The sequence below is a fragment of the Molothrus ater genome, chromosome 9 (assembly GCF_012460135.2).
Source record: "Molothrus ater isolate BHLD 08-10-18 breed brown headed cowbird chromosome 9, BPBGC_Mater_1.1, whole genome shotgun sequence".
In the NCBI taxonomy this organism is placed as follows: Eukaryota; Metazoa; Chordata; class Aves; order Passeriformes; family Icteridae; genus Molothrus; species Molothrus ater.
The window spans coordinates 2,334,008-2,355,909 of record NC_050486.2 but is presented as its reverse complement, the minus strand read 5'-3'; the positions used below and the strand labels follow the sequence as shown (position 1 = coordinate 2,355,909).

General features: G+C 50.1%; 1 protein-coding gene across 2 annotated transcripts in view; it reads left to right on the top strand.

Annotated features, from left to right (window-relative positions):
- PBX1 (PBX homeobox 1) overlaps positions 1–21,273 on the top strand; it is a 132,348-nt gene extending 111,075 nt beyond the window's left edge. The window contains exons 6-9 of one of the 2 annotated variants that reach the window (XM_036387589.2): positions 2,027–2,186; positions 9,383–9,495; positions 11,024–11,113; positions 18,148–21,273. In XM_036387589.2, coding sequence (XP_036243482.1) covers positions 2,027–2,186; positions 9,383–9,495; positions 11,024–11,113; positions 18,148–18,240 — 456 coding nt within the window. In that variant the 3' untranslated portion in view covers positions 18,241–21,273. The remainder of the gene's footprint in view (positions 1–2,026; positions 2,187–9,382; positions 9,496–11,023; positions 11,114–18,147) is intronic. The other variant, XM_036387590.2, reaches the window with a different exon arrangement.
- The last annotated feature ends 629 nt before the right edge of the window (positions 21,274–21,902 follow it).

Genomic DNA, 21,902 nt, shown 5'->3' with positions numbered 1-21,902 from the left:
GAAGACCCAAACGTTGCTTCTTCCCAGAGTTACCTACAGGAGACAGCACATATTGGCCTAAGTAAAGCTCCAGCTGTCCCAGTGCTTCCCCTCTCACTTCTAATTTATCTGTTCACACTTACAACTTCTCCTTTGCAAAGACAAAATGCCCAGGAGAAGTGCTGCCCTTAGGAGGGGGTTTTGAGCGTGCTGTATCAAGGCTGCTTTGTGCCTGTCTCCCTTCATCCAAGTAAGGCAGAAACAAACACACATCCAGCTCTGGTTTTGCTGAGACCAAGTGGGAACACAGGTCCCCAAGTAAGGCAGAAACAAGCACAGATTCAGGTCTGGTTCTGCTGGGACTAAGTGGGAACACAGGGATCCCATGAAGGTGTGCAAGTCCTGAGCAGGCTTGATCTGACCTTGGAGTCTGACCAGATTAGGCAGGTGCTTCACAGATTTTAAAATGCAAATAGGTTGTGGTGGCTGGATATTCCAACCTCCTGCCCTGTGGTGCTCAGAATTCACCCAGGATGGGAAGAGCAGTCATGAGGAGATGTCCATGTGGGAAGATCGTGAAGGAGCACATTGTCATTAGTGACAAAGCTGGACCGAGAGGTGGAATGGAGTTCCTTGCCAACAGCACCAGCTCCTGGTGGTGCCATCCAAATGTTTGCTCCCAGATCTGGGCTGGGTGCTGATCTGAGTCTCTGCAGGTTATATTTTCTCTTTCCTGCTCTGCAGGGTTGGATACCTGTAGCTCAGTAGCCATTAAATTGGTGGCTGAAGCCACTTCTGTGTGGAAGCTGCTGGATGCTCTTATAAGCACTGCAGATGGAAAGCACAGGAATAAAAGCTTATGGGTTTCAGTTATCAGCACCAAGCCTAAGCTTTCCCTGAGATAAGGAAGAAATCATGGGCTTCAAAGGATGAACATCCATTATTGTATTCTGTGTCTTTGGCTCTTGTTTGGTTTATTTGGAAGAGGGAGCACTGATGTACTTGCTCATCAGCAAGTAAAGGGAGAATGCCCTTGGAATCTCACCAAAGGGGTTGGTCTTGCTAGCTCAAAATTGCAGCTCCAAGCAATCTAGGAGTGTTGGAACTTTTCAGGGGAGCTGCAGCATCCTCCTCATTTGCCCATTCCCTTTATCCTGATAAGCTTTCTCAAAGAAAGTCAGGAGTGGCTGGAAGTTGTCTTCTGCTTAGACATCTGCACACATAGGAAGACATTACCCTGATTCTCTGTGTTCAGTGCTGTTGAAGAAGCTGAGAGCTGCTTCTCAAGCTGTGGGGTTGAATCTTTCCCGTGTCTGAAATAGCTCAGTGTGAGATAGTGCCCACGAGTGAACAGGAATATCATCAGCATGTCTCTGAGCAAACACAGTGGAAACATATTCCACCCCTTCCCAAGGCACACACTTCTTTCCTGGGGCCAAAGTTAGGTTTTAGGAGAAGTCCTGTGCTCCTTCTCCATCCTTCCCCTGAAGTTCCTGGCTCATGCTAAACCTTGCAAAGCCAAGCTCAGTTGGACGAAGAGCATCCACTTCTGGCTTTGTGCCCTGATTTCCCTCAGATGGATCAAAAGAGAGCTTTGCTGATACTGAAGCAATTCTGTGTGTCAGCCAGGCCCCAGTCAAATCTCTGATCAATCAGGGCATCTATCCCATCAAAGGGATACTGAGGAGGAGGCAAATGAAAATGACATGCACCTGTTCTCAAATTGTGCAGCTTTGGGGTCATTTGACTTTGTCATGGTTTTTTGAATCCATCTTAAGATTTTTGTGGGGTGGGTCTGGTGGTTCCTGTGGAGCATCCCCATCTATAGCAGAACCAGCTACACCCACACAAAGCCAGTGCTCCCAAGGGGCTCCCATCACCTTTCCTGGGTTTGGTGTGGCACACACGAGTGGAAGGTGCTAGGAAAACTGAGGGGGGAAAGAATCTGCACTGCTTAACATGACCCAATCCACCTTCCTCACCCAGGTTTGCACTTGGCAGAACTGAAACCTTAACTTGTCCTTGTCTTCTCTTGAACTCACTCTAGGTATCAAACTGGTTTGGAAATAAGAGAATCCGGTACAAGAAGAACATAGGTAAATTTCAAGAGGAAGCCAATATTTATGCTGCCAAAACAGCTGTCACGGCTACCAACGTGTCAGCCCATGGAAGCCAGGCTAACTCACCCTCAACTCCCAATTCAGCTGGTTAGTTTTGATTTTTCTTTTATTTTTGGGTTGTCAGTGTTCGGTTTTTTGTTTGTTCTCCCCTCTCCCTCTAGTCTCTCTCTTGTTTTCTCCTTTTGGTTGTTTCAGCTTTTATTCTCTGGGTCTGGTTTGCTCACTTTTGTGGTCTTAAAAAAAAAAACAAAAGAGGGAAATGGGTTTGGTTCGGTGGATTTTTGGGGGGGATACTTTATTTTCTTTGCTTTCTTCTCCCTATTTTCTCCTTTTTTTCACTCTTCCCCTTCCGTGTTCTGTTTTTTGTTGGAAAAAAGGATGTGATCATACCTTGTGACTGGTGGTGCTGTGGTGGGGGTTATATGCATGGATGGTGAACACAAACCAGAAAAGTGGTCCACAAACCATGGCTGGGATTGCTTGCTCTTTGGGGGAGAAAAAGAGTACTCGAAAAGTTATTGTGTAATGATTTTATTTCACTGGGGCTGAAAGCATGAGTGATCCTAATGGACAAACCACAGCATTTCTGAGATGTCCTAGCTCATGCCATTGTGGGGCTTGTTTTGGGTAAATTTTTATCCTTTGATTTTCTTTCTGTTGTGGTTATCTCTTTTGATTGCTTACATGACAGTGTCTGGATCACCTGCAAGAGTGTGCTCTGTGTGAATTTTATTTTCCCTTTGTGTCAGTGCAATCCAGAGAAATTCATGGGTCGTTCCCTTCCCCTTCCCCTCTTCCTTCCCATTTGCTGTGGTTTCCATTTGTTTGTTTTGAGAGTCAAAGGCACAGAGCACTTTGCCCAGATTTCAACTCCTCTGCTAGAGAATGATGCTCAGTTCATGCCTGCTGCCTGCTGCAAGGTTGGCCAACCCAAAAACGATCAGGGGCTGCGCATCCAAGAGCAATGGAAAACTGGGATTTGTTTAGAAGGAGAGGGGGAAAAATAACTTCATGGGTGCCATACACTTTGTAATCCATGCAAATATCTGTGTTTTCTTTTTAGGGGTGGGAGGGAAAGTGGGAATGTGCCACTCTTGAGCCTTTGAGCTGAGTGTTTGCTCACGGTGCCCTTCCATGGGGATGTGATGCTTGGTGTTATCAGAGAGGCAGGAAGGGAGCAAAGAGGATGGTGGGCAGCAGGATGTTACACAGGCCATGCAGATGCTGGCTGCCATCAGGACATGCTTCTGTAGTGAGCACAACCCTGCTTCTGCAGGTATCAGAGGAATCACACTCCAGAAACACCCCTGGCTCTGGAGGGTTTGAGAGCCGGGGGTCAAACAAAGGGAGGAAGCAGTGACGTGAGTCTCTGGCTGGGACAGTCTCTCCCACCTCTTCCTCACCCAGGGCTGTCTGCTCTGGCTCAGGTGCTCTGAGGGCTTAGGTGGATGCAGCAGAGCTCTGCAGAGACAGTTTGCTGGAGTTTTGTTTGTTTCTTTTTGGTTTAGGGATTTTTGTTCCCGTTCTCTCAACCATTGAAGATTTAACTGCATTTTCAAAAATGTCATTCTTTCCAAAGAGCTCACACAAAATACCTGTGCAGGTGGGCTTTCCTGATGTTAGCACCCCTGTAGAAAAGGCTGGAGAGGGCAGAATTGTGTGTGTGGAGGGAGAAGCCTGCTGCCTGTGATGCTGTCCTGCAGCCCACGTCAGTCTGGACCAAAGAGATGCAGCTTTCCTTCTTTTCCTCTTTCTTCAGCTGGAGTCAGATCCAAAGCTCTGGAATAGCAAGGGAACAGCTTCAGATTGCCTGAGTGGGTTTGGATCTGGGCTGCACATAGGAGAGAAAGCATTTCCTCAGTGCCTGACTGGTTAAATAGTGCTCCAGAGCAAGGCTGTTTCCTCGCCTTCCCCACAGGCAGTAACGTGGTTGTTTCAGAGATAAATTGGCCAGTGCCCTGCAGTAAACAGCTGAGATAATCCCTGGATAACACTGCTCTTTCAAGAAAGGACAAACAGTCCTGTTATTAACAGGGAAAACCTGAGCTCCTGGGTCCTCTTTGTGGCTCACTTGTCTGCAGTCTGGAGTCATTGACCTCTTTTCGCGTGCCTGAAGTGTCAGCGGTGCTAAAGCAGTAAAGTGGAGCTTGCAGGCCACAGAGATCCTTCTTCTGCTTAGAGATAAAGTGTTCCTCACCTGGCCCAGGTCCCACACCCTGCCTGTAATGCTGCAGCAGTGGCAGAGCAGTGGGGAGGCCCCAGGTGCTCCGGGTCAGCTTGCAGAGGTGGTGGGTTTGGGTGCCCTTGTAGGTCCTCTCTGGAGAAGACAGCTGGAATTGTGTGGGATTTTTATCTCCTGACAGTGGAGATCCTCCCAGCTGAACCATGCAGATGTAACAGCTCAGCTGCATGGTCACATTTTGGGACAAAGACACGTCCTGAGGACATCGTGTGATCTCCCCTGCTTCAAGTTGTCCTGTAGGTCCTAGCAGCAAGAAGCAAACCTGCACATGCTAGGTCTGAAATACCTGTCTGAGAAAGACTGGGACAATTGTGTCCAGGACAATGAGCCATCAGATGTGCTGAATTCTCCAGTGAGGATCATGGAAGCTGATGAAGAGGTGAAGATGGCCAATGCTTCTCCTTTTACACTGTGGACTTCTTTATGTTCCCAGATCCTTGGCTGAGATTTTGATGAGGAAGTAGCCTGAACAAAGATAGGACTTCCTGGGAATTTGTAGGACTTCCTGGTTTAAATACATTATAGATCCTGTGGAAAGAAAGTAATCGGAGGACAGGTCATGAGAAAGAAATGACCAGCAGTGCAGTCCCTGGAGGGCTGTGATGTTGGAAGAGGAGGTGGAACTGGAAGCAGTGGGACCTGGGACAGGAGCTAAATTCATTTCTGCTGTGGCCACGCAGGCCCATCTGTTCTCTCATTGATGTCCATGTTACTGGAGATCAGTGAATGGCTACAGTCAGTCAAAGAGATTGGCCACACATTGACAAGGGCAAGGATTGCATCTGTCTGGCCATCTGGCAGGTTGAGAGCAGGGTCCCCCATCCTCAGTCACCCAGGCCTGAATGTCAAACACCTTTTCATCCGGAATCGCGCGGCTGGGCTTTATCGGCCAGATGTTCAAATAAGCTGAGAAGTCTGGCTCATTTGGGCTAACAACTCCCCATCCTCACTTTGATTTCCTGGACAATCTCAGCACAAAAACCACATGGCAAATGAAAGCTGTTTTATGTGGGCAGAGCCTTTTGCCAGCTAGAGTCCTCAAGGGCCACGCACAGGTGATGGCATCCAGTGAAATCTTGAATGCAGAGCAGCCAAAATTGTCCTGAGCTGGTTTTTTTACCTGCTCATCCTTTTGTTTTGTAAAAATCTTCTTGTGAAGCTGCTGCTTGGAAATGTACTTCATCAGGCACAGGTGTCTTCTCTGCCCTCCTCCATTTGTGTCCAGAACACACCACTGGAGAGGACTCCGCTTCAGCAGAGACTGTTCTGGTCATGCCTTCACTGTCCTCAATGTTTGGCAAGTGAAAAAGAACAAATGTCCTGCTGGATCATCCCTGGCTTTTGGACCTGCACTGCGGCTTTGTCCAGCTAAGGAGCTACACAGTCCATCACCACATTCTTCCCTCATTTTGGCCACAGTAAAGACACCACAAAAAGTCACAGGAGGCATAAATCTTGTGCTCTCAATGCACGTGTGTCATTACTGTTGACTTCATCTAGGAGTCTTGTAGACATGACCAAAGTCACTTCAGAGGTTCAGCTGGATCTCTCTTGGTGGTGGTAGGTGGAATGAGGCAGCAGATGAGGATGGATTGATTTCAGCTCCACTGAACACCATTACCCTGTTTGTTTATTTGTGGTACCATTTGAATTGTCAGATACTTTAGAGAAAAGTACTCACTAGAGGTCCTGGAGAATTGGCGGTAGAAATTGAGACTGTCAGAACACAGAAGACATCAGAGAAGCTCTCTGAAGAGCTGAAAAAGTGATTCAAAAGATACCAATGGTCAAGTTTGTGAAGACTTTTGAAATGGAGGCAAAATTGAGGTGGGCTTTGCTCATCAGAGGTGTTAGGGGTGGAAGAAATCTCTTAGAAGGTGTTGTTTTGATGTAGGCTTTCACCCAGGGCAAGATTTGACTGCCAGAGTTTGCTCAGACATTTCCAGCACTCTTTCTAAAGCTGGTGCTGATAGAAACTCAACACCAAGGAATAGTGGGGATAAGTCTTGGTGTTAAAAAGATGTCTGGATGCTGAAGATGAAACACTCTTTCATGCTGCTGTAACCATGGGTTTTCTGATAGACTTTTTTATCTACCCACAATAATTCCAGGGACTTCCACACCAAGATCAGAGCGCTTTCCTCCTGGGCTCACATTTTCAAAAATGTGAAGAGCAATGGAAAATTGGGATTGAGAAGCTCAAAGATGAGCTTCTCTCATTTACAACCTCTCAATTCCTGAGGAACCCCAGACCAAATTACAACCACTCAAAAAGCCTCTCGTGCATTCAGGAAAGGATCCTTTCAGAGGAACAGGTTAGATTTACAGTGGGGCCTCCTCTGGTGGAAGGAGACTTGAGTTGTATTCCTGGATCTTATCTCTGTGGAGGATATCCCAGTCTAAATTTTCAAGGCTCTTCACTCTGCTGCCCCCTCTCCCAGCTGGGTGCATCAGCCCCTCTTAGCTGTGTCTCAGGCTTTGGGCTGCTGTGATTTGGGGCGTGGTGAGTGCAGAGACAGTGAGTGCTGAAGCAGCAGCAGCAGCGTGGCAGTGCAGAGGGCTCTGCAATTACAGCTCTGATCCAAATGCATCCATACATGGGGGCCATTGCTATGCGCATATTTATCTCTGCATCCACATCAGCAGCAAGACATATTTACTGTTTAGATATGCACATATATTGTAAAAACACCCCTTGCCAATAGCAGTGTATATCTTGTAAGTGACATTTCCAGCGCTCCTCATGATTTCCAAGACACCGTCGCTCTTCAGAACTAGAGTTTGTGGCTGTTTGTTTATTTTTATTTCCTCCCTCCCAGTCTCAATTTTATGGCCAGGTTTGTTAAGTTTCAATAAAATATCAGTTAAGTTTATGGCATTTTTATTTGTTATTGTTGTTGTAATTTTCTTTTGGTAGGGGAAGGTGGGATGAAATGTTGCTCAGCTGGGGGCAGAGTGATGGCAGTGCCATGCCAGGTGCTTAGGGATTCCAGAGTCCTCTCTCCAGCTCTGCCACTGATTATTTGTGTGATCTCAAAGATTTCTGCTCACCTCAAAAGAGGAGGGAAATATTCTCTGCCTCTTGAGAGTGGTAGCTGCAGAGTCTTTTGGTTCTCAGCAGCAGAAAACGGGGTCGGAAGCATCTTTGTGTGTGTGAAACGTGCCCATCTTCACGCTTAAAGTTGAGCACTGTCAGGGTGGGCTGGCCCCAGTCTGCCAGCTCATTTCTCTAGGCTTTTTGCCTTCAAAGTGGCAAGTAACCTGAGAGGTTGGGAAGTGACAGGAGCCCTTTGCCAGCTGAGCAGAGGAGGTGATGGTTACAGCTGCCTCCTGACTAGTCCCGGTTATTTTACGCAGCGCTGTGGGATTGCTCTCTGGAACAGGTTGGGCAGGTTGACAGTGAGCACAGACAATGAGCTATTCCTGGCTTCACAGAGCTCCAGTGGGAGGGTCCTGATCCAAGACTCACTGTGCTCAAGATGAGTCTTTCTCTTGACTGTCTTGGGTGTTGTATTTAGCAGTGATGTTTCTGCTTTCCTTGGATTCTGAGAACTGACAAAAGAGCTGGTGGTCACTGAGAGAGCAGCAGAGAATGTAGTGAATATAAAGTCTCCAGCATAGCCCTCCCACCTGCTCCCTGACCTCTGTCAGAGGTGGCTTCCTTCAGAGGAGCCTTCCTGGTCCACCTCCAGGGTGCAGCTGGGGTCTGTCCCTGCTTCCTCCCTGTCCAGCAAAGGGAGGGGGATTGCCAGGCATTTCTCAGAGCGTGCACATGAGCCATAGTTGGGCAATTCCACCAGGACTGTGGTTGCCAGTGTTCCAAGCTGGAAATGGCAGTGTAGATGATGAGAGTATATTTGGGACTGGAGCTGAGAGCATAGCTGACCTGGGCCCCTGAAGTCTCTCCTTTCCAAGGCTAACGTCATGTATAACTAAACCTTGCACGTTGAGCTGTCTCACACTTAACGCGCTGATCTGCACGATAAATTCTGAAATAATCCCATAAAACCTTTTTATTTATTTTTAACCCCCTTGCTGCCTTCCCTGCCTTACAGTTACATGATGGGTTTGTTTCTTCTGTTGAGTGGTTGAGGAGGTGCTCAGATATCTCTTGAAGCTGGAGGCATAAAACTTTTATTTCTGCAAAGGCGGGATTTATTTTCTCTTTTCATTTATGATTTTTTTTCTCCTGATCCCACCCAGTTGTCTTCACTGTTACAGTTTTTTAGTGTAACACCGGCGACTGGTGCATGCAGTGGGGAATTTGCTTCCAGAGCTTGTTCTTCTGGGGCAGCTGGCCCAGGAGGGCTGTGACACCCTTGTCTTCTCTCACAATGAAAGACTTTTGCCAGCGTGATGGGCACTGGGAGTTTAACCGAGATGCCTTCATATTTTTATGAGCCTTTTCTCCTGGTGCTCTGCAGTTCCCAGCATTGATGGGTTCCTGATGTCCTGAAGGCAAACCCCATGCAGAACTCCCTCATAGAGCCCCACGTGGCTCAGCCAAAGCTCCAGCTGTGGGGCTGGATGGGCTCTGGATGTCTCACCCTGCAGGGAGCAGTTCGGGCTAGAATTACCCACCCTGTCTGAGCTTCTCAGCATGGGCTTGGTTCACCTGCTGCAAAGGCTTCTGCTCTTGATAGCAGGGCTTGTCTGGGTAGTTCTGGTCTCTAGTACAGTCTGCTGGGTGGACACCTCCAACAACTGGGATCCTTCAGAGCTGTCTGAAGGATGCTGATGCTGTCCGAGTCCTCCAGGCTGTATTTTGTTTGTCTCAGTCAAAAGCATGAAGAATTCTTCCTCCAGCTGAGGAGCTGTTGAAGAATGTTCTTGGCATTGAGCTGTAACAACATGTGGCTTTGAATAACCTCAAGAGTGCATCCTTTTTTTTTTTGCTTGCTCTGTTCTTCATACTACTAACCTGACTGTGTGTTTTTGTTTTTGTGGTTGCTTTGCATGTTGTTCCTTCCTCTTGGCTGAGAGTCATGGGGTGGATCTTTTTCCTTTCTGTGATTCAGGTGCCTCACTCTTTCCTTTCCAGGTTCTTCCAGTTCTTTTAACATGTCAAACTCTGGAGACTTGTTCATGAGCGTGCAGTCTCTCAATGGGGATTCTTACCAAGGGGCCCAGGTTGGAGCCAACGTGCAGTCACAGGTAGGGACCCATCCGATGTACTGCCAGTGAATGCATTAGTGTTGGAGGAGCCTTTGATTGTATTGGCACTTCTCCCTCCCGTCTGAAAAGAGCAAATCTCAACCAGCACAAATCAACCAACCAACACTTTAAAAAAAAAGGCAAACCAAACCAAAAAACCAACCAACCAACCAAAAAAAAAAAAAAAAGGCAATAGGAACAACCACTAAAAAAAGAAAAAAGAAAAAACCAAACCAAAAAACAATCCAAAAGAAACCAAAACCAAACACCCAACCAAACCAACAACCATGGTCTTGAGGAGACTTGCCCACACTTTGTGAATGCATTTGGCTCTGGCTTGATAGTCGTACTAGGAGGAGAGAAGGTGTAGAAGAACAGGCACAAACTCAAAAAAAAGCAGCTCAGGTTTAGGTTCTGCTTGCTTTATTCTTCCAAGGGAATGGGCCAGATGTTTGGACTGGTGTCTCGTTTTCCAAGACTTCCACTTACTCCTTTGATGCCAAACTAGGTGTCTGCTGAAAGGCAATAAATGTTCAAATATGTAGATAATTTTTTTTAATTTATTTTTTTATAATTAAAAGCCACCCTTGACTATCTCCCCACCTCCCCAAAGAACAGGCACTCACACCACCCCTGTACATGCCAGGAGGAGAGAGCAAGGGAGCTTTGAGCAGCAATACTGAAACATCAACCCATGCTTGGGGCAAAAAGAAAGAATTTTAAATAGCCAGGATCTCACTCAGATCTCCCACCTCCCATCTGATGTCCAGATATGCCACGAGTCCCTCTCTGGCATCTAAGACTCTGTTCTGTGCTGAGAGATGACAGCCACTCTGACACTTCTGCATTGGGCAAGGAGAACTCTCTAAAGCTGAGGCTGCTCCCCCCTGGGGCTGGATGAGGAGCACACATCATCCACAGGCGGTGAGACGTGCTCACCACATGTGCCACTGCTGGGGCTGGGCTGGGGTGTGAGGGAGAGGAACGGGGCACCCAGAGGAGAGCTGCTGGTGCCTTTGCCATGGTAGGTATATTTCCTTTCTGGGCCCTCCACAGTGGAGGCGCTCAGCCAACTCCAAAGATCTCCTTCTGCTGCCATGAGCAGTCCTTGGGGTCAGGGGTGGAAGGGGGTCGGGTAGGAAGGTGGGTCCTTGAGCACGATGCTGGAGATGGCTGCAACAGTGTGCTCCGGGAGATGCCACCCCGCACTTGTCATGCTGTTCTCCCTCCCCACTCTCTTTGCCAAAGGACATGGGACCAAGGAGAGTGTGACAGGGCTGCTGGGGCGGGCAGGGGATGGTGAGGGAGGCAGGAGAGGTCCTCTGGCTCATTTCTCTCCACAAGACCAGCTGCGGCTCTCTTTGATCCCTCTTCGAACGTACACCTTTATTTTTATTACGATGGTGACCATGATCATTGTTATCCGTGTTTGTTTGCTTTTATCTTGCCAAAGATGAACGGAAGCAGCTTTGGCCACTAACCTTTCCTTCCCTCTAATTTGTGTCTTTGTTGTTGTTGGTCTGTTTAGGTGGATACCCTTCGCCATGTTATCAGCCAGACAGGAGGATACAGTGACGGACTCGCGGCAAGTCAGATGTATAGTCCGCAGGGCATCAGTGTAAGAAAAAAAAACAGGCTCGGGTTCTGGTCTTTTGGGTTGTTTTTTGGTTTTTTTTATCATTTTTGTTCTCTCACTACCAATTATTTCAAAGCCATAGGGCTCGGAATGCCACTTAGTAGGACTTGTCTTTGCTTTTACGGTCACCTAGTTTATTGCTTCAGTATCGGTCACGCCAGCGGCGCAGCTTTGCCCACAAAAAAAGTGGCGGTGGCGGGGCAGGCAGCGTGCAGGCAGCTGGCGTCTCGCACTGTCACAGCCCATCAGCGTCCCCCCGCCACCTGCGGCCACGCACGGAGCTGCTAAACAGGTGACACCTCCCGTAGCCATGGTGGGCAATGTCACCGCAAACGAGGTGGTTCCATGCTGGTGGCACCACCCTGGATGGTTAAAAATAACCCATCCCCGGCCAGGGTCCGAGAGCGCGGCGGCGATGCGGGCACAGCGGCGATGGCGGTTGCGAATAAAAGGAGGAAAAAAGCCCACAAAGCCAACCAGCATCAACCCAAGGAAACCTCGCCCAAGCGGGCTGGGGGAGGATGCGAGGGGGAGGGCGGTCTCTGGAGCATCTTCTCCTTGTTCTTGGGTGCGCTGGCGGGTTCTGACTAGCATGAAAATTCGTAGCGACAAGCTGTGTCGCACAGGGGGAAATCGATCAGACACACACAAGGAGAACCCAGTGTAGATTCGGGACAGCAATCCAACTTCATTTCTCAGATCAATCGTCCACCCTCTCAGCGGCAGTGACAGCAAGCTGGGAGAGGAGGGCAGCCTGGAAAAGGAGGCTGTGAGCGCTGAGTGGGTGGTGGCAGCAGTGTCCGGGGTGGCACAGAGGAGGAGGCAGCTGGCCCTGGACATGGGGACGCCGATGGTTGAGATAGCCTTGAACTGGTCAGAGAGGCAATGATCCTCTGGGTGGGATGGTGGTGATCCTCTGGGTGGGATGGTGGTGACCCCAGCACGGTGCCATCACCAGCCGGTCCCATCACTCTCCAGTCCACTGGGCCATTTGTCACCTGGTGTGTGACCATCTTGCAGGACGGCCACCACCAGCATGCAGAGAGGGGTGCCCTGGGACGGGGGGCTCTGCTCCCCTCTCCTGCAGGCACCAGGGCTTAGTGGGCGGCTTGACGTCAGGAGGCAGAGGCAGGGAGGATTTGTGAAGTAATGTAATTGAACATGTGCAGATAATTATGTCTCATTACATAAGCCCCTTGCAAAAACGGCACTTGGAAATGCCACATGAAAGAGCCTATCGTTCCGCATTAATTTCTCCGTGTGCTGAATTTATTCCCTTTCTGGCTTTTTAATACTTGGAGAGTAAATGAATCGCAGGCTGATCATGATAAGAGATGATACTTTTGTATAAATTAAAATACCCCCAAGGAAAGAGGCTGAGCTGATTACAGTTGCAGTTGGCTTGGAAAATAACAGTGGGCTGGGTTAAGCCAAAATTTGGGGGGGAGAGTTGCTGCTGAGGATTTTGAGGCAGGGAGGGGGTAATTGGGGAGAGGAGAAGGAAGAGAGAGCGAAAACTCAAAAGCTGAATAGGACAAGGAGAGCTGGGCTGGTGTTTCTGGCTGTGGTTCTTTTTGGGATAATCAGTGTTCCTATGAGTAGCAATGAGGACTGGTGAACTGAGAGTGGCAGGGGCTTGGCAGTTCCCTCTGTGCATCCCAAACAGGGACCTGGCACGTTTGGCATCCCTTGTCTTCTCAGGCTGGTTTTCAGGGAGGGCAGGAGCCCAAACTGACCCATACTGGATGTTGTCAAGAGAGGGGCAGGTTAGCAAAGGGACACTGCACCCTGTGGGTGACTCCTCAATTCCCCATAAAGCTGTGGTAGGCATGGGGAATGAGGCAGGGAGTCCAGAGCTGAGCAGACAGTTTAGGAAGCACCTTCTGGATTGTCTGTTTGTTTGCCCTGTATCCCACCCAGGATGGGATGTCTCTTTAAGTCTTCCCACCCATTGAGGTCCCAGTTTGTGCACCCTGAGGTGTGGCTGCCCTTTTGGAAGCATTGGTGCTGGGGATCTCTTCAATGCAGGCAGGGTGACTGTGTCCATCAGGCAGGCAGGGCTTCCCTGCCTTTCCCTGAACCCTTCCATGGCGAGGAGGAACACGGGGCAGAGCTGACTGTGACACACAAAGCTGCCATCCCCACATCACCCGAGCGTCCCCGTGAGCTGCTGGCAGGAGATGAGCCGAAACCCAGTCAGGAGCCCTGTCACAATGATGTCTGCACGGGGCTGAGGTTAAGCCATCCCTGGAGCCCCTCAGCACCGGGCAGTCAGCGGCAGGTTGCCCAGCTCCACTGCTGGAAACCTTGGCAGGAGAGACAGCGCTCGGGGTTTGCCTTCCTTGATGGAGGATGAATTTTTAAATGCGTGTAAGTCGTGACAGCTGAGGAGAGGGATCTACCCACAGCCCAGTTCCCTGGGAGGCTGTGCTGCTGTGGCTGACAGGCTGCTCCGAGGGCGGGAAGAGCTGGAGCTGGTTCTGCATCGTTAGCAGGATAATGGGCAATGTCCCAGCCATCACCAGTGCTGTGACCCACGGCAGAGGCAGAGGGAGAACTGAGCCTTCTCCTGCACAGGTGGGGACAGCACCGCTCCCAGCAAGGGATGGGGACACTCTGACAGTGGAGGAGCTGTCCTGTGGATACCCAGCCTTGGGTCTTGCTGAGAAGAAGGAGGGACCTCCCCTCCTTTCAAGAGGTTTGGAGTGAGAGCCACCCCTTTTGGCAAACTTAGAGGCTGTAGGGTTTTGTACCGTGAGGTGAGATTTGTCAAATGTTAAATCCTTTTGGGAGGTTTGGGGGTTTGAGCCACCCCTTTTGGCAAACTTTGAGGCTGTTTTGAGGGTTTTGCACCGTGAGGTGAGATTTGTCAAATGTTAAATCCTTTTGGGAGGTTTGGGGGTTTGAGCCACCCCTTTTGGCAAACTTTGAGGCTGTTTTGAGGGTTTTGCAGCGTGAGGTGAGAGTTGTTAAATGTCTGGGCTGTCTGGACAGTGTTTGTTCATGGGGGTCCATGTGTATCCAGGAGGTCCTCCAAGAGCAGGGATTTCAAAGCATTTAGGAAAGCTCAGGTGCTGTTGGGTTCCAGTAGAAGTTGGATGTTTATGGCCACAGTCCTCTGGAGTGTCCTACCCCAAAACATCACCTTTCCTGCTGCTGGCCCATGGCTGTAAATCCACCAAGTGTTCTACTTCCCCCATATGCTACTGAAGGAGTGAACTATAGTCATCTTAAAGCCTTTCAGAAATTTGATTTTGGACTTAATTTAGTTTACGGATGATTTAAACGTGTAAAATGACGAGCTGTTTTTAAAGTTCATCAGAGAGTGAAGGTTTTGATTTAAAACTGCTGCTGTGCAGACCTGTGCCTGCTCACAGAGCAGCGTGTGTGTGACCTGGATGGTGGTGACCAGTGGCAGGGTGTGACAGGGAGTTTGGATCCACTTTTGTCAGCAAGGATTGGTAAAAGAAGAAGCTGAGAGCTCCTTATTTAACCTGAGATCTTTTGCTCTAAAAAGCTGAGCCTTGGGAAAAAAGTTGTTGCTCTGTTGCTCAGCCAGCTGCAGTTCACCATCGTGGTCAAGTTTTGGTTTATGGTCCTGACCACACCAGGAATGGAATTATGGAATTTGGTCTGGCAGGGCTTCAGTGACAGGCTCCATCCATAAGGGATGCCTTGGTGTGTTCTGATGGCCATGGATGCCTGGCCATGACCCTGGGGAAGGGATGTCCTGACCAGGCTGGATTCTCTGGTGTGTGAGAAGACCTTCAGTGCATATTGTGAGGAGGTCCTGATAAAGCTCTTAGGAGCTCAGAGGTCTGAAAAGGCATTGAGGCTGCTCTGTCAGACTGGCTGGTAACTGGGGTGTTTGGAGGCTGTTCTGACACCCTGTGCCATTGCTGGGGGGACTAGGATTTGGTCACAGGAGGTGGGGTGCTGAGACAGCCTCCTTGCTAAGCAGGAGTCGATAAAAATTGGCAGAAAGTCATCTCCCAGCCCCACGTAGGAGGCCTGGGCAGGGAGCCAGCCAGACTTGCTGGAGGTGACAAAAATGCTGAGACCTGTGGAATTGGGCATCAAAACCAGTTACTTCAGCAGTCTTTCACTGGGGCTCCATATTTGGACAGTCACCAAGGCTTTGCCTGTGCTCTGGCACCAGAAGGTGACATCTGAAAAGATGTCCTGGAGACCACTGCTCTGTCTTTGGCATCTGCCCCTCCTGAAGAAGTCACAGCCATGTGCAGGGGCTCTGCAATGAGGAGCAGCCTCCTCAGAAGACTCCCTTGTCTTTGAGGGAGATCCCAACTGATTTACTACAGTCAAACCCCAGGGCATTCCTTGCTTTGAAGACATGGAGCCATCTGGGTGGGACTGGATGGATCCCACATGTGGCTTGGTCCATGCAGCGATGGAGTGAACTCCAGGATGAGCGGGGATGGTTCCTGCACGCCCTCTGCCTGGGGAAGGATCCAGCCTCCTCATGGAGGACTTTTCCATACCAAAGGATGGTATCAAGATGTCACAGCCAACCTTGGGTCAGAGCCAACCTTGGGTCCTCCTTTCTGTCACTTGACCCACAACTTACGGCCTTCCCAGGCCACACTGGCTTCTCCCCAACATCCCCTTGACTTCCCAGTTGAATGCAACCAAGGTTGTGTTCAGCCACACAAACTCCTGAAACACAGGAAGTCTCATTCCCAATCTGCAGTGCCTTCCAAGGATTTTGGGTGCTGAACGTGAAGCCACCGCTCGATTGCTTCTGTGGCTGGCAGGCAAAAAAGAAAAGGCTAAAAATAGTTGAGCACAATAGGGCCAGAGCCCTGCTCCTCCACAGGCCCCCACTGCTCTCCTCTCCCCCCTCCTGCTCCTGTAACGACCCTGCAAACACTAAATGGCATCTGAGTGCATTAAGCAGCAAACTCTCCGGTGACATAGCAATTACGGCTCTGAAATAGATTTGGTGCGTCACGCAAGATAAGGGTTTTGAAAGTTTCTGTTGTGATTATAGCTTGTAACTCCAACAAATAACAGGCTTGGTAATAAGAGGCTGCCAGCACAGCTATTGTGGTTCTCTCTCACTGATGGCACGTAAATTGCTATTAATGTCCTAAGTGTACTTGAATATGCCAGTCTCGGGGCGGCGGAGTTGGCTCTGTGTCTCTCTTTACGCGGCCTGTCATTGTCAGGCTGATAATCTACAGTAATTGCTGCCTCTTGCAGCAGTCCAAGATGTGTAAGGGTGGGTATTGCCTCCTGGGGAGAGCAGGGATGGTGGGTCAGGGCCTGGCTCTGGGTGGGAGCTGGTGGGGGCAGTGGGCATGGGGTACACGGGGCTGGCGATGCTCGGGCATCGTCTGGTGTCACTTTGCACCCGAGGTGGTGCAGAGTGGGTTTGCTAACCTGTGAGCAAGCTGAGGTCATGATTCCTTGCTGTTGATTTCCTGAGCCCCTTTGCTGCCATGCAGGTATGGAAAAGCACAAGGACACAGCAAGGGGTGTGCACACACCTCTTGTCTTGTTTGCTTTGTGCATGCCCTGCTGGGAGGTGGTGTGACTCCTCAAACTTGAGTTCTCCTGCCTGCCAGCTCTTTGCTCCCATCACAGCATCCTCTCAGGCAGGCAAGGGCTGGGCAGCAGCACCTCAGTGATGCCTTAAGGAGCTGGAACAGAGGCAAGACATAGTTAGAGGAATAAAGTGGATATTTATTGAAGTGTCTTCAAAAGCCATACCCTGGCAGTACCTGGATGGCTCCAAGATGGAAGCAAAAGAAGACTTGGTGACAAGATCTCACATTTTTATAAGTTTTAGTCCATTTGCATCTAGGAATTAACTGGCTAATTAATATCTTCAAATTATGAACTTTCCTCCTCCTTGCTTGCTTGCCCACTCTCCTTTTCTCACGTTGTTTATTTTGAAGATTGTCCTTGAGTCTCCAGCTAGAATAGGATTTTTTTGTCTTCACCACCCTGTGAAAAGATCCCAGTAACACTGAATATAAAGCTAAAAGCTGCACACCAAAAGAGAACAGAAACACTTAAAACCTAAGGTAGCATCGGGGTGGGGAGATTTCCTCCCCTGAGCCCTGTGGGGTGTGCAGGGTCCCAGCTGGCAGGGCCAGCACTGGAGCATGCAGCAGGCAGTGGGACAGGCCAGGCAGCCACAGTGGGCAAAGCAGCCCGGGCGTGTCTAAAGCAGGACAGCCACTGCTGCCAACTGGAGCTGGGGCAGTGCTTGGGAAGGATTAATTTGCCAAGCACTGTATCAATGTCAGAGCAAGCAGAGGAGGTTGGGTGCGACATCTGCTCCTCTCCAGAGGGGATGGCAGCAGCAGAGGAGCAGCTTCTGTGCGCTGCCGGCTCCTGCCCGCGGCAGCCGGGGCCCTCCGGAGCTCAGCTCTGGAGCGCCTGGAGAATTTGGCTCTGCATCTGTTCTTAGGAGGAGAAATGAGTTGTGTGCCATGGTTTGCTGCATGAACCCTCAGATGGGATATAGTGTTGGCACCTCTGTCGAGCTGTGGCTGTGTTTCCCTGGATGAGGCGAGGATGTGGAGCTTTTTTGGGGGGCACAGCTCAGCTCAGCAGTTCCATGGGACCCGCTGATTGTTCTGCATATTCACAGCACTTGGGTTCAGATAACATTCAGGCTGCTCATTCTGCTTGCTATTTTCTTTCTTCCATATGAGGAAGAGTTATAATCGGGGGTTAAAAAACCCCAGACAACCCGAGCTCAGGGTTCTGGAGAAATACACTGGATTTTTGTAAGGGATGGACTTTCCATGAGCACTTGCACTTTATCGAAATCTGTTTTCAACAGAAATGTTTCTGCTCTGTGATGGAGCCCTGTGGTCTGGGGTGGGATGAGGGAATCAGAGGGGACATCTTTGCCTCCTACACCAATCCCAGCTGAGGGAGAAGGGGGTGGATCTGAGGTGGATGGGTGCCTTGGGTAGGGCTGCTTGTGCCATGCCGTGGGGTGACTGATGTCTCTGTGTGTGTGTGTGTGTCCCTCCCTTCAGGCTAATGGAGGTTGGCAAGACGCTACTACCCCATCGTCGGTGACCTCCCCCACAGAAGGCCCTGGCAGCGTTCACTCTGATACCTCCAACTGATCTCCCAGCAAATTGCATCCCTGGCTGAGCCGGCCCCGGCGGGGGCGGGAGAGGAGGGGGCCTCTCCTAACACCGCAGCAGTCAGACTGGAGGTGAACCCAATCAGCACACACAAGAAGACTCCTTCTCTTCTCTTCGTCGGGATGCTTTTTTCAGCCAATCTGGACACTTCTTTATACTCTCTTCCCTTTCTTTTCTGGGTAGAAGCCGCTCTCCCCCTCCCCGCCACCGCCACAACACCGCTCCCTTCCCCTCCCCGCTTCCCACCCAAGGTAGAAGGATTTTAAGGAGGAAAAGCAAAAATCCACCACCACCACACAAACCAAGGCCAGAGCAGTGTACAGCCTCATGCTGGTGTCTTTCTGAGGAGCTACAAATGTACCTCAGTCACGTCTGCTCCCTCGCTAGCAGGCAGCCCCTGCCCCCTTCCTTTCACGCTACCTCTCCATAGGGAATTGCCACCATAGGGAATCTGCTCCCTCCTCCTCATCTCTGCAGCTTCCCTCACTCAGCCCTGCCCTGTGAGCTGTCCCTCAGCTGCTGCAGGCACAGGGCAGGTGGCACAGCCCCGTGCACGTAGAAGGAGCCAGCGTGCTCCCCCTTGCTTCCTAAAGGTACCGTTCCCATTGCCAGCCCTGGGGAAGTTCCCAGTGCCAGCCCTTCTCAGCCAAGCATCCCTCCCACTGGCTGCTGTGATCTGGATGAGCTGTGGAGCCCTGCTGTCCTGCCTGCCTGTTGCTGGAGGGAAGGAAGGGAGGCAGAGGCAGGTGAGGAGCAGCCATCGCTGGTAACACCTCCACGGAGCTGTGTGGGATCAGGCATGGATGGCTGGTGGGACACCAGCAGTTCTCTCACAGCACCTAGAGAGGCTGGTGGTGGAGGGCAGTGCCAGGGGTGTTGGCTCCTGTTTCCAGGAGGAGCTGTGTCCCCAGTTCAGGCAGCACCCACAGAGGTTTGTGCCACCCCCTGCATTCCCAAAGCCAGCCGTGAGGGATGGGCAGCAGAATGCCAGGGGCTGGAAGTGCTGGGGTGAGTGTCTTGGGTGCTTTTGGTAGCTCTTCACACCACAGGTTTGCTGTGTAGGACGGGAGGCTGCCCCTCTGGGGGATGTCTGGGTGCTGGAGCTGCTGGTTTGACCCCAGGAGTTACCTGGGCAGTGGCCATGGAAGGACTCACAGGACTTTCTGCCCAGCTTTTCTGCCCCACTGTTGGGACAAGCAGTGGTGGCTGGCAAGCAAGGCTTCATCCTGCCCCTTCAGGCTGGTGCTGGGAGGATGTGGCTTCCGTGGAAAAGCAGGAAGAGGCAGCACCAGCTTCCCTGGGCAGCGGGCTGAGCTTCGTGCCAGGGTGGGACTTGTGGCCATCAGTTCTTCCCGTGGGCACGAGGAGGCTGATGAGCCAGCCTGCACCAAGACCCTGGGTGTGGTGGGACTGGTGAGGGTGCAGGATGTCTGGCACCTCATGGTGGATGCCAGGATCCCCTGGGATCAGTACCTCACGCTGTTGAATGTCCATGCCCGCCCTGCTTGTGCTGGTCTCGAGGTGGGAACTGCCAGCACGGAGCAGCGTTAAACAGAAACCGTTTAAAATTAGAGCTCTGCCAAAAATACTTCCACCTTTCTGCTGGAAAAAATAATGGTCCTTGGTGGTGTGGCTGCAGCTCCAGCACGCTGTCACCTTGCAGCACGGGTGTCATGTGTCCAGCAGTGACACTTCCTGCTCCTTTTGCATCCATGGCAGAGTGGGCAGAGCAGGATGTGACATGAGGAGCCTGGGGCTGCCTCCCAGCTGTGTGCTAGGAGCATGGAGAAGGTTGTTTTCCTGCAAGGACAGTCGGGAGGTGCTGCCCACCTTCCCCAGCTCTGCACCTTCCCACTTCCCTCCTCGTCTTCCCATCTGCCTTTTGTCCACTTCCAGCTTATTTTACATGAACCTGTCCTGGCACAGCGTTCCAGGGACACAGGACTGGCTCAGGCCTCTCCTGCTGAGCCACAGCAGTGCCCTGCCGGCAGGAATGCCACCATCCCTTTGGAATCCAGCTGGGAATGAGCCAAACCATGGCCTGCTGGAGCCAGCCCACGCTGGGGCTGCCCCCCTGCCCTGTGCTCCCCTGCCCAGGCTGCCCCTCGCTCCTCCACGGTACTTTGCAAATCCCCTCCTGGGTTCCCCACTTGGTCCCTCCAGGTTGTGTTGGCTTGCCTTTTCCTTTGCTTTTTTATTTTTTTTAATTTTTGGGTTTTGTTTCTCCTCCCCATTCTCCTCCTCTCCTGCTCCAGCCCTGAGTGTTGTGGAGTTTTTTTCTTCTTCTTCTTTTTTTTTTATTATTATTTCTCTTTTCTGCCCAGAAAAACCTGACTTCGATACCAAAAAAAAAAAAACAAAACAAAACAAAAAAAAAACACAAAAAAAAACACAAACAAAAAAAAAAAACCTGCAGAAACTCAAAAAAAATAAAAATGAAAAAAATCACAAAAAAAAAAACTCGACGATTCTTTCAGCTTTATTAACATTTTCCATTGTTTCTTGCGATTTGTGTCTCGTTCTTTGTAGTATTGATGATAACGAACATTTGATAATGAATGTTCTTGTATATTCAGATAAAGGAGAAAAAAAAAAACCAAAAACGCAGTCGGAATTTAATAGTGTTTATAATAAAAGAATAAAAAATGACCCTCTTAGCACGCAAAATTGAGCAGGGGGAAGGTCCCATCCCTGTTCTTTCTGTGGCAACAAGCGCTTCATTCCTGTATAGTTTATAACATCAAACTACCTACATTCATCCTCCTTTTTTTTGTTTGTTTGTTTTTTCCCATGGTTTGGTTTTTTTTTCCATTTTCTCGCATTTGTGAATTAGTTCAAGAATGCTAGAAAAGTGTAGAGTTGTGCACACTCATTTCTTCTTACACAATGTTTAAAAAGTGACGGTAATTCATTTTGTAAAACTTTAAAAAGAAAAAAAATGGTTGGAATAGTGAGCATTAATAGGTACAGTCTAACACTTTATGTTTCTTAACGTTGAGACCCAGAAATGAACCTTTTTGTTGTTTTTTTTTTTTATATTTTTGCCTTGTTTGGGATGGGGGGGAGGGGGCTTTGATGATGATGATGATGATGATGATGATGATGATGATGATGATGATGATGATGCTGAGTTTATTTTGACCTGTCCGAGACGATGGCCTTGCCACCTCCCCTGCGCTTTTGAGCTGTGACCAGAGTGATGTGAAAAGTGCTGGTGGTGTTTTTGGGGGAAGGAGTTTCTCCCTGCTCCTTTCAGATCCCAGCTCCAGAGGATCCTGGTGTGGCTGCTCTGGGACTGAGCTGTGGGATTTCACCTCTGGAAAGAGATGGAATTCCCAGGGCTTTTGGGGAGAAGGTGGTGGGGAGTCAAGCCCTGAGCCCCGCTGTGGGTTCCACAGGTTCCATCCTCCATTCTGGGGGTGTTGCTGAGCTGCCTGGGAGTGATGATGAAAGGGCAGGAATCCTTCCCAAAACGTGGGGATGGTTGGTTCTCCTCCCTGAATCCCAGTGTCCCAAGAGCGAGGGGTTTGGGGTAAGGAATGTTCCAACCTCACCTTGCTGGAGATGAGGCCTCAGAGCCTGGCCCTGAGCCCTGAGCTGGGACAAGGGCTGGGACGTGGCCAGAATGTCCCAAATCCAGG